This window comes from Vanessa tameamea, chromosome 29 (genome assembly GCF_037043105.1).
Source record: "Vanessa tameamea isolate UH-Manoa-2023 chromosome 29, ilVanTame1 primary haplotype, whole genome shotgun sequence".
Taxonomy (NCBI): Eukaryota; Metazoa; Arthropoda; class Insecta; order Lepidoptera; family Nymphalidae; genus Vanessa; species Vanessa tameamea.
Genome location: NC_087337.1, coordinates 4,024,462 through 4,037,448, shown reverse-complemented (window position 1 = coordinate 4,037,448; position 12,987 = coordinate 4,024,462). Strand labels below are relative to the sequence as shown.

The 12,987-nt window shown below is 36.2% G+C and overlaps 1 protein-coding gene across 4 annotated transcripts in view; it reads right to left on the bottom strand.

The window, feature by feature from the left end:
- The window catches only part of LOC113402542 (UDP-glucosyltransferase 2-like), a 29,378-nt gene extending 16,391 nt beyond the window's left edge, over window positions 1–12,987 (bottom strand). The window contains exons 1-5 of one of the 4 annotated variants that reach the window (XM_064219697.1): window positions 12,850–12,983; window positions 3,861–4,004; window positions 2,271–2,358; window positions 705–870; window positions 13–207 (exon numbers count right to left, since the gene is read on the bottom strand). In XM_064219697.1, the coding sequence (XP_064075767.1) occupies window positions 13–207; window positions 705–870; window positions 2,271–2,358; window positions 3,861–4,001 (590 nt within the window). In that variant the 5' untranslated portion in view covers window positions 4,002–4,004; window positions 12,850–12,983. Of the gene's footprint in view, window positions 1–12; window positions 208–704; window positions 871–2,270; window positions 2,359–3,860; window positions 4,005–12,849 lie in introns of all 4 variants that reach the window. The other 3 variants (XM_064219696.1, XM_064219695.1, XM_064219698.1) reach the window with 3 other exon arrangements.

Genomic DNA, 12,987 nt, shown 5'->3' with positions numbered 1-12,987 from the left:
AGTCATACTTACAACGATCCCGTGGACATGTATATAAATGCAAAAGTATTCACGAGGCGACTCCAAAAGTTCATTGGTATGGGTGAGTCGTTTTTGATGGCTGGTACCATGGGTACGGATCTAACTGTGTCCACCAAGTTTTCCATATGTGGATGCATCGTCATACCGCTGAGGAGTATCCATGGTACTTGCTGAACGGCTGCGTATCTGAAAAACATGGAATAAATATATCATTACAATTTACCAAGAAATATTAAAGATGTATTCTGTAATTAATTATTTACAATTATTAGATGAGCCGAGATAGCCCAGTGGTTAGAACGCGTGAATCTTAACTGATGGTTGCAGGTTCAAACCCAGGCTTACACCGCTGAATTTTCATGTGCTTAATTCGTGTTTATATTTCATCTCGTGCTCGGCGGTGAAAGAAAACATCGTGAGGAAACCTGCATGTGTCTAATTTCAACGAAATTCTGCCATATTTGCTATATCTGCTATATTTGTGTATCCACCAACCCTAAAAATCTTCTCCTCAAAGGGAAAGGAAGAATTAGCCCAGCTGTGGGAAATTCACAGGGTGTAACTTTTATTAGGTGAATGTGTTAATTGTGTTCAATAAACAAAGGATTCAGAAGGTTTTTCTGAACAGTCTGAATGATTTTGTAGGTCATTTATAATAAAACTCCATAATCATTATCACACACCCGGAATCAACGTCAGAGAAAAACCACTCCGTCACGACCGCATCGAACTTTTCCTTCATCAGCGCCTCCTTGACAGCAGGAGTTCCAATTGCGTCTCTGGAAATGTTCCTCGCGAACTCCCTGACCACTGACATACCTTGCTTGGCACGATCTATCATATCGACATCTGAAATGTAAAAATAAAGTTAAGCTTAACCTACTCGAATTGGAGCGTGGTGGAATATGCTCAAAATCTTCTCCTTAATCTTCTTAAACAGGCACAGGCGGCCTCAGCCCAGCAGTGGATTTTCACAGGCTGTTAGTTTACTGTACTACACACAGAGCGTAGCAAAAGTACTATCTGCTAAATCTATACGTTTAAATCAGACTGTTGACTGTAATTTTATAAGTTTGTGTTTTGAATATTACCTGGAGAAGATTTCAAGTATAAAATTTCTGCGCGGTTCAGAAAAATAGTCTCTGGGCTGGTACAGTCTCGGTGGACAGCGCGCCTCGGCTATAATGTCGTACGACATACTAAAGTGCATGAGTACTTCTTAGTAAGTAGTCACTAACAGCCTGTACATTTCCCACTGCTGGACTAAGGTCATATCCCTCTATGAAGAAGGTTACGAGCATATTCCACCACGCTGCTCAAATACGGATTGGTGGATGCACATGTGGCAGAATTTCGTTGAAATTAGACACACGCAAGTTTAATCACGATGTTTTACGCCAACGCCGAGCACGAGATGAATTATAAACACAAATTAAGCACATGAAAATTCAGTGGCGCTTGCCTGGGTTTGAACCCGCAATCATCGGTTAACCTAACCACTTTGCCGTCTCGGTTCAATTTCCCGATACATAATACTCATTATTCTAGCTACAGCTCCCATGCGTCGCCACCGAGGCCATTAGAATACTATACGAACTTGTATTGAATCGTGCCTGTAATTACATAGACTCTTAACCCTTCGAACTAAACCCAGCAATACAAATGAGTGCTGTTTTTTCCCTTCAATAAAATAGGTAGGCAGACGAGCAAATGAAACACCTGATACTTATTCGTCATCGTTGGCCATAGACATTAACGCCCATAGCCTTTAACGTCCATAGACATTAACGCCCATAGACATTAACGTCCATTGACATTGACCCCCAACGTCCATAGACATTAACGCCCAAAAATATCAACAATTCTATAAAACACCAATGGATCATTACATTTGGGAACTAAGAGGTTATGTTCCTTGTGCCTGAAGTTAAACTGCTCACTTACCCTTCAATCCGGAACACAGCAATACTAAGTACTGTTGTTTGGTCATAGAATATGCGATGAATGGATCGTATCTACCCAGATGGACTTGCAAAAAGCCCTACCACAAAGTATGGTTAAATAAATGTTAACTAAAACACGCTAGCTCTATAAATGATGATTACTTATCGAAATCTTAATAATTTTATGACCAAATAAAAGTACAAGATATTCTTTTGAATAATGGGAAGTGATAGGCAACATTGTCGGAAAATTAAAAATGTTTACCATCGAAAAGACAAATTACAAAAAGAATCTTCAGGACTCACTTTGGGTTAGCATTTGTATGTGGCTAATATCGATGTACTTCAGATTTTTTACTGGTTTCGCTTCTGGGAAAGTTGATACGAATGTTATCTGGAAAAGATATATTATGCATTAAAATATACACATGTTTATTGGAAGCATTACGAGACTGTTTCGTTGGTCTAGTAACTAGATATATGGTCGTTGGAAGCGAGTACACTCCCGTGCCTCGGTTAGCACGTGAAGCCATTGGATCCTGCTCTCTCTTTCCGGTCCGTCGGATGTGCCTTCCCATCAGATTATGAGAGGGAGGGAAAAAAGGGTGCACCTGGATTTGCACCTTTGGCTGGTCCCGAGAGATTAGCTGCTGTGGACGAAACCATTCAGAGAGAGACACAAGTATTTAAATCAAATATTGAATATGAAATTATTCAGATAAAAAAAAAACATTTATGTTAGAGATAATCAATTTACACGGATATACAACCTCATTTATTAGAATGATATTAACACACGACCTGATAAACGTTTGATAGGGTGTCAGTGGTTAGACGTCAATTGAAAAAAAATATAAGACTGGCACGTATTTCGTTACACGGTCGTCTGATGGAAATACAAAGATTTAGTGGTGTATCTGTCAGTGTGTGTTCCTTTGTTGAGTGAGGCACTTGGTCTCTTTGTCTTGGGACAGCGCCAGCGCCAGACGTGCGTACTGACTGAATAAGTGAAATCAACATGTTGGACGACAACAGTTATTATTTAGATCTATTTGAATCCGCGACGTATATAATGGAATAAAAATATAAGAAATTGAAAAATATGGCCAACAGTGGTGAACTTCACTTTTGCGCAATATATATATATTTTTAATTAGAAACCAAAACCAAATCTATACTTCTATACTAATATTATAAATGTGAAAGTAACTCTGTCTATCTGTCTGTCTGTCTGTCCCTGTTTCACTGCCAAACAAATGAACCAAATTTGATGAAAATTGGTACGAAGCAAAATTGAACTCCAAGGAAGGACATAGGTTTTTTTTTGCCTAAAACGTGACAATTAACCCCTAAAACGCGAGCGACGCTGCGGGCGACAACCATTAATGTATAATATTACAATTTGTATGTACTTATTGTATGAGTACAGGCGCCTGAACTAGGCCGCTTGTCTCAGACGCTTCATTAACATTATATCATAAAGATATGGGAAAGAGGTCTAAACTGACCCCTGTGGCTGTAATTACCCTTTTCCACTAACTGCTATCAACAAGGTACTAGGACAAAACCTCTCTGATTGAAGGATAAAATTGGAATCTACTGGAATGCAGGTGGCATTCCGGTTTTGTGGTTATAATCTGTGTGTAGAAGAATTGAATCCGAAATATACATGATCAATGCTACCTTCAACGCTGAACACTTGGTTAAATATTAAACTAAACACTTAAAACGTACCAATCAATCTCATTCGTGTCTTCTCCATCCTACGTGACATTGGCGAAATAATCTATGCCCTGTCGGCACAAATAAAAGCCATTAAACTAAGAATTGAATTGAAGCACTTGAAAACTTGGCTTATAATGAAAGTCTATGCTTATAATTTTGTTGTAAAATTACCTGATGTCCAGCTTTCAAGAGCGGATCCACGATGCCCTTCATCAGATGGTAGTGGCTTTTCGATGGCACCGATTGAATACACAGGATGTTGTAACCGAAAGCCGTGGCGACGACTGACAGGAACACTAGCACCGACTTCATGATCTGAAAGAAGACGAAATATTAAGGCGTTTGAATGATTTCTTAATTTATATTGGCCTTAAAAAGACACTAGAAGGCCGAGTGCTGATATTCAACCATGGACAGGAGGGAGAGAGAACGTCTTCAAAGTCATACATCTGAAAACACATCTCGGTTAAGCCTCTACCTACAGGTGCACTAATACTCATAAAAAGCGAAATACTCCTCTTTCAAGCTGCTCCAAAGTTGGATACTGGGTGCGCGTGTAACTGAGTTAACATTAATTTGACACATGGAAGATTTCTCACTTTTTTCACCTCCAACCGAGCAAAAGTTAGATTATATACAAGAATTAAAAAATTAATAATGAAAGTGTGTTTTGATACCAGCATTCTTGGATGAAAAGCTATAAACAGATGTCGTAAAGTCTTGATAGTTACAGCTACTATTAATCACGAATTCGCAGAAACTGTTACACCTACAAATCAAATCAAATCAAATCAAAAATCTTTATTCAATATAGAAGTGTTTACACTTGCTTATTGATTGTCAAAAATCTACCACCGGTTCGGAATTTAGCACCTCGGACCTGAGAAGAACCGGCGAAAGAAACTCAGCGGGATATATATATATATATATATATGTATTTTTTTTTTTTTTTTCAAACTTGAAATATCGCAGGTAGACCATACAGAGTGTAGACTACCGCCAGGGAGTAAAACGGGGATGGATGTGTTTTATAAATTTCGCTCGGGTAAAGCCGCAGGCTCATCTAGTGTTATATATAAATATATTGGCGTTTAAACTAAGCTCTGCGGCGATTGCGGTCAAGAAAAATACGTGTCCGTCTCGGGAGGCCCGACTGAAATGATAATTTAAACTAATCAAGTTATCAGTTATCGTTTCGGCAAATATCATACATAGATTATTCGAGGTCTGAGTCAATGATTTCTCGTCAGTTTAATCTGACGACCTCCGGGGTCGACTAGTGTGTACGCTGTGTGTATTCCAGGGTCGGTCTTCATGGGTAGGTCGAGTTCCCGGATCGATTCCCGGCCGAGTCGATGTAGAAAAAGTTCATTCGTTTTCAATGTTGTCTTGGGTCTGGGTGTTTGTGGTACCGTCGTATTATATTTATTATTTTTAATTATTATGCTTATGTTTAAATTATGTATTCAATAATTACATTGTGTAATATGATACAGTCTCCCTTGAGAACAGCCGACGGGACCAAAATCGGTTAGCAGGTCATCGTAATCATAATTCAGACCGATATACAGACTCAGAATATTGTACGTCTTCTGTTTAGCGTTTTCTATCCAGTTATCGTCAAGGAAGTGCTACGCGAAGGTCATCGGCTGGGATTATGTGTCCGCACTCTGATATTGTCATGGTCGAGTGGAGCGCTATGTGGAGATGAAATTTTTTTTTTTTTTATGATATAGGTAGGCGAACGAGCAAATAGGCCACCTGATGTTAAGTCACCACCGTCCATAGACATTGGCGCTGTAAGAAATATTAACCATTCCCTACATCGCCAATGCGCAACCGACCTTGGGAACTAAGATGTGCCTGTAGTTACACTGGCTCACTCAACCTTAAAACCGAAACACAACGATACTGGGTACTGCTGTTTGGCGGTAGAATATCTGATGAGTGGGTGATACCTACCCAGGGCTTGCACAAAGCTTACCACCAAGTAAACTACTCTTTATCAACATTTAAAATACAAAGTTATGTTAGTTAAATACAATTATATATCCTGGAAGTCAACAAGTATTAGCTCCACGCTTTTCTATCAGCTGTTACCTTATTATGATTCCAAATGAATTCTTGTTAGAAACATTTTATGGGTGTGTGTAAATGAACTCCTAAACAGTTGGATAGTTAGTATAAATATGTATAGTAGGTACATAATAAATAAAATAAACATAATCAGCCTGTAAATTTCCCACTGCTGGGCTAAGGCCTCCTCTCCCGTTGAGGAGAAGGTATGGAGCATATTCCACCACGCTGCTCCAATGCGGGTTGGTGGAATATAGTAGGTAGATAGTATAAATTGTTGGTATTTAACTAAAACTTAGTTAGGAGTGACGAGACGGCCCAGTGCTTAGAACGCGTGCATCTTAACCGATGATTGCGGGTTCAAACCCCGGCAAGAACTGAATTTTCATGTGCTCAATTCGTGTTTATAATTCATCTCGTGCTCGGCGGTGAATTAAAACATCATGAGGAAACCCGCATGTGTCTAATTTCAACGAAATTCTGCCACATGTGTATTCCACTAACTCGCATTGGAGCAGCGTGGTGGAATATGCTCCAAACCTTCTCCTCAAAGTGAGAGGAGGCCTTAGCCTAGCAGTGGGAAATTTACAGGCCGTTAATGTTATATTTTTTATACTAGTTAATCAGGGTCCTTTAACATTTATTTTAAATGTAAATCTTAGTAAATCGTCGATTATATTACATAAACATAACATAATCAGCCTGTAAATTTCCCACTGCTGGGCTAAGGCCTCCTCTCCCGTTGAGGAGAAGGTGTTGAGCATATTCCACCACGCTGCTCCAATGCGGGTTGGTGGAATACACATGTGGCAGAATTTCGTTGAAATTAGACACATGCAGGTTTCCTCACGATGTTTTCCTTCACCGCCGAGCACGAGATGAATTATAAACACAAATTCAGCACATGAAAATTCAGTTCTTGCCTGGGTTTGAACCCGCAATCATCGGTTAAGATGCACGCGTTCTAACCACTGGGCCATCTAGGCTCTTATATTAAAATATAAAAACGCATCAAGAATACACATCACGGCAAGCAAGTCGAGAGTCACGGGATCATGATAAATCAGAGCGCAGGTCGTTCTCCTGACATGACACACGAGTCGGTACTAGTACTACCCCCGATGCGCACCAATGGCAGTCTACAGTCTGTTCCAACTTGAAGACGAAACCCAAACAAACTACATATGACGTAATTGAGGCGATATCGTTGGTCGTGATTAGTAATCTGTGATATTCATTATGGATGAGAAAATATGCCATTTTGGAAGTCGAAGAAGCTGTTACCGGAAGTTTGGGAGTGAAATTAAAGTGGATATAAGTCGTTAGATGGAACAGTATTGTGTTTTAAATAAAGATATATTAAACAAGAACTGCTTAGTAGTGCACAACAGCTTTGCAGAACTATCGATAGTTTGACTATCGATAGTTGACCTCGAAAACTATTCAGGATATCGATAGTACTATCGATAGTATCGTATTGATCGTTACTATCGATAGTATCGATAGATCTTCGTGAGCAATACTATTGGTAGTAGCGATACTATCGCTAATATCGATAGTATCGATATTTTTGGACTAGTTTAGGGTAAAAGTAATACTATCGATAGTATTGACACTTGACAACACTATCGATAGACTATCGATACTATCTCTAACACCTTTCTATCGATAGTCTATCGATAGTGGACTATCGATATGCACAATATAGCTGAGCAATTAGTATCGCTTCGAATACGTGAATCTTAGATTTGTTTATCTTTATTCCTTCTTCGATTGGAATAGATTATACGTGTTTATCTCCAATCACGAGAGACCCAAGCCACAGAGGAATTTCCGTGGTATATTTAAATCGATTCACTTGGAGCTGTTCACTGTTTGAGCATCAAGGTTAAGTGCTACTACAGATAACATCAAAAGAGCTATTCCGAATTGTCATTGGTATCTAGGACATTATGGTCAGATACGTTTATGTATACGAAATCATTTCAGAGTTTCAGTTCAATTTCAAGTTAGTAGTTTGACTTTATATGTTTGTATGTAGGCTATTATTTGGTATTGAGTAAAGAAATATAGTCATTCTCTCCATTACATAGTATAAAACAAAGTCGCTGACCGCTGTCTGTCCCTATGTATGATTAGATCTTTAAAAATACACAACGGATTTTGATGCGGTTTTTTTTTATCGATAGATTGATTCAAGAGGAAGGTTTATATGTATAATACATGTTCAATATAGTAGAGAAACACAGATAGTTTTAGAGGTTTCTGAAGTGATAGCCCACACCGACCATTTTTTATCCTTTACTTTTAATGAGAAATAATGGCTATTTTCAAAGCGATTTTGGACAATATAGCATTAATCCTTATAAAATAAACGCAAACGCTGGCTGAATTCTACGAGATAGATCAAAATAATGTACTACAGTATTACACATCTTAGAAAGGTCTTCAAAAATTGTATATGTCTATCTCTTAGGGACAGCCCACAATAGTAATTTTTTATCATTACTTTTTACGAGAAATAATGGCTTATTTTCGAAGCGATTTTAATCAATGCAGCATTAATCCTTATCCAATTAAGTCCATTAAATACATTGTGCATTTAATATAGATCAATATGACCCTTTACAGCATGTAATTTAAATGAATATTTTCGAAAATAACACAGATTTAAAACGCAGGGACATAGTGGTTTGTATTGTCTAATGACTGAAAAACTGTGAACGTTGAAAGACATTCTGTAGGATATTTAGACTCAGCTATGCACCCTTGCGAAGCCGGGGTGGGTTGAGTGTAACTCAATGTCACGTCAATTCATTGTCAAATGTTGTTTATTTGGCTGTTCTCCTCGTTTTGGAATGTATCACAATTATATATTACTTTGATTCACTCTGACACATAACTTTGAACTAATGTAGATGAAATATCGAAGAAGGATATGGGATAGGTTTTTTAATTCACGCCTCGAGCTGCTGAAACAGTGTGTCGCGGTTTCTGTGTTAAAGTTTAATAAATATCGGTTCAGCTTGTATTGTATGTATTTATTTGTATTGTAACTAAAACGACTGTATTCTTAGATGTTTAAAATGACTAACTACTGATTTTATTGCCGGTTCTTCTCGGTAGAATCTACGTAAATCGGTGGTAGCTTCAATTAATATAGCTTGTTAAATGATTCAAAAGTGCTTGTAAAAGCGTACTTGAATAAAGTATATTTTTATTTGGTTTGATTGATGAATAGATAAAAATGTACGCGGAAACTTTTTACATAGTAATTATATTATGTTCACGATGACAACCTTGATGTTACTGTTGACACTTGGTATATAAATAGAGCCGGAGAACAGACGATCTTGTGTACATAACACGTGGTTTCCAATTAACTACTATACTGTTTATTGTTGGTTTTTTATTTGATTAAGGTTTAAAAGTCGTGTATCTATAAATTATAAGACAGATGTAGACAGGTCTTGTGATGGTGGAAGGTCAATACCGTCAATACTGGCGCTGTAAGAAATATTAACCATTCCTCACATCACCAATGCGCCACCAACCTTGGGAATTAAGATGTTACGTCCCTTGTCTGTGGTTATACTGGCTCAATCACCCTTTAAACCGGAACACAACAATACTGAGTACTGCTATTGTAGAATATCTGATGAGTGGGTGGTACCTACCCAGGTTAGCTTGCATTAAGTAAGCAAATGTGTTTATACTGCAAGAATTATTTCGTGTGTTAAAACTTTTTTAAATTATTTCAAATAAAATGTAATTATTAATTCAAATCAAATTATTTAGATAATTTAATTATTAATGTTACATAATTTCAAAGTATTTTAATTTATATATTTACTGTAATTTTTTTTTTTTTATTATTATATAAAAAGCCACCAGACTGCATTGATATATTAATTGAATGTAATCTAGCTCAAAATTGTGTAAGTCCGTAATTTTAATGTATGTTCTGATTGTATTCTGTTTGTGTATCTATGATAGTATTGACCCGTGACAATACTATCGATAGTCTATCGATATGCAACACAAATTCATAGTTTACGTATATACTGCCAATGACAACACACGTCGTGTCAAAAATGAAAATCAATGACATTTCAATTTTTGTATTGTAGGTGTGACAAGGAATCGTCTTATTGAGCCTAACCTTTCCTAGGTATCTTTCGAATCAACGCATCTTATATTTAATTACGATCGAATTTCGACCAATGGGCGACCACTAGTAGCATACTGCAATTAGGGGTAATTGACGCGCCTTGTGCAGAGCTGTTCCAATTTAGAAAAAACATTAATCATAAATATAAATTTATTAAGAAACAAAATGTTATGACATTAAAAAATGGCGTGTATTGTTTTTAAAATAATTAACGTAACATTATGTAACGGGGTTACTGTAAAAATAATTATACAAAAGTGATTATAGTTTTCAAACAAAAAAACGTATTAATCGCCTTATTGTGAGTTTAGTTTCTGCACAGCACCGTCCAACTATGAGTTTAGCTTATTAATCGATTCAATTATCAATTTCAAGTCTACATTTAAAATCATTACATCAACATTAATGAATTTTCTTGGTCGTAGGGCTTTGTGCAAGCCCGTCTGGACAGGTACCACCCACTCATCAGATAATCTACCGCCAAACAACAGTATTCAGTATTGTTGTGTTCCGTTTTGAAGGGTGAGCCAGTATAACTACAGGCACAAGGAATATAACATCTCAGTTCCCAAGGTTGTTGGCGCATTGGCGATGTAAGAAATGGTTAATATTTCTTACAGCGCCATTGTCTATGGGCGGTGGTGACTTACCTTAAGTGGCTCATATGCTCGTCCACCATAAAAAATATGAATAATGCCTTACATGATTCCGCATATGGGATGTTTTAACAGTTTGATTAGATTACATAATGATATTTGTCGTTGAAGCGAACTTTAGTTCTATAAGTTTACAAATTTAATGAGCGTCAGACATAGTAAATTTATTATTTGAAGCGTTCGTTCGAGTTAATAAGTTATCTAAGATTCAAATCTAAATCTATACTAATATTATAATTGAGAAAATATGTCTGTCTGTTACATTTTCAAGCTTAAATCGCTGAACCGATAAAGCTAGCGATCAAAGAGTCGCAGGATCGATCTTGACCCCTTTGTCTACGGTCGTCTTCAATACTAACACAAGCTTTAAGCTTAAATAGAGGGGTAAATAGGAATATTAGTAATTCCTTGTAATGAGGCATTGATACTATTATATATAAAAAAAATGTAGTCCCGGGGTAGGAAATAGGCTCCTTTTTTAATTCGCCCTCGAGGGGGTAAAATGTGGATGACGATATCTGAGCCATGGGTAAAGTTTTATAGTATTACTTAAGACACATTAATAATAAACGAAGAAAAACTATTAACATGACACAAAAACGCGTGCATCTTAACCGATGATTTCGGGTCCAACCCCAGGCAAGCACCACTGAATTTTCATGTGCTTAATTTGTGTTTATAATTCATCTCGTGCTCGGCGGTGAAGGAAAACGTCGTGAGGAAACCTGCATGTGTCTAATTTCAACGAAATTCTGCCCCATGTGTATTCCACCAACCCGCATTGGAGCAGCGTGGTGCTCCAGGCCTTCTCCTCGAAGGGAGAGGAGGCCTTTAGCCCAGTAGTGAGAAATTTACAGGCTGCTAATGTAATGTATGTTACACAAAATAATATACAATTCAAATATAAACACTAATTTAAAATGGCGTTTAAAATAAATTACTTGATAAAAACAATTAAATTACATGTAACTTCATGATAATGATTATAAATATTATAATTAATGTATTTAATTAGCGTTACTTTAGAACAATGAATGGATGATTAATTATCATTTCCCGCCAATTGATTTTGATATTCGTTTCGCAAAATAATTTATTTTTAAACAGACTAAGGTATTTCACCTTGCAGCCACAGGTGACATAAAATTTAAGTTCGCCTTAAAAAAAAAATTAAATTCTGGTATATGTTGGGGTAAAACATGTTGGGGTCGGTGAAGACTTGTTTTCGAAAATGAATCCGAAACTACAGTAAATTTCCGCGCGTTATTTATCGTAATTACGATAAAAGTATTTACAAGTCAATGAACTTCGTCGTGATCGACTTTTTTTTTTATTTTAAAGCCGGCTATAACAAAAAGCGTGCGAAGTCCTATTATAAACATATTAGGTTTAATTCGGATGTCAATTAGGTCTAAGTGGTCTTAGTAGTCCACGTGTAGACGTGACATTTACAAGGATAATGATTGTAGATGATGAAATATTGTAGGACTCAATTGAAACCAATACGTAGGTAATAATTATGCACAAATTGCGTAAATATTATATGTTTATTTAGAATTGAGTGCAGGTGCAGTATATTTTAGGCTTTATAGTTTTTCTTTAAGCCAGGATATTTTTATTTAATTTAAAAAAAAAAAACTAAAATAGTCAAATTATTGAATCTTTTTTTTTTAAATCTAATTTGATGAAAGTATAATTCGTTCCATTTATTCATTAATATGCAGTCGGCAAGATATCGAGTAATATACTCACACAAAACCACACACACACACAAATGAGGAATACCAAATTTGGATGAGACCATTTGTAAGGTATCGTTCGAATAAAAAACAGTTATCAAATTCAGTTCATAATAGCTACAAGACGTAACACGACAATTTGATGATTTATGAACATCATTCTTTTTCAAATCTGATAAAAAACATTCTAAAGTAAGTTTACAAAGCCACGTTTCATAAATAATAATAATTTAAATCAAATAACATTCACAGTATTTGTGTAATATTAATAATTATTACCGGCATGTCCTGGCCACAAGAAAATATATTTGTCTGTTTAAATAGTACCAATAAAAAATGTTCAATTCATCAATAAAAAAACATATAAAAACAGAAGGGAATATTCGATAATTTGTATCGTTCTGAAATATAAGACAACACGAAATTAAAAAAAAAACTGTGACGCCATTTTTTAATATAACACGATTTTTTTATAATAAATTAAATAATACTACTATATTTAAAAAAAAACAACTTACTCGTTTTTATAATAGAATGACTCCAAATTTTAAAAATATTTTAACACATCACAGTCAACAAAACCACATTCCAAATTTAAACTTCTTAAAAAAATTAAAAGTCCGTCGGTAACGGGCTAGAGATTCCAAGTTTAAATT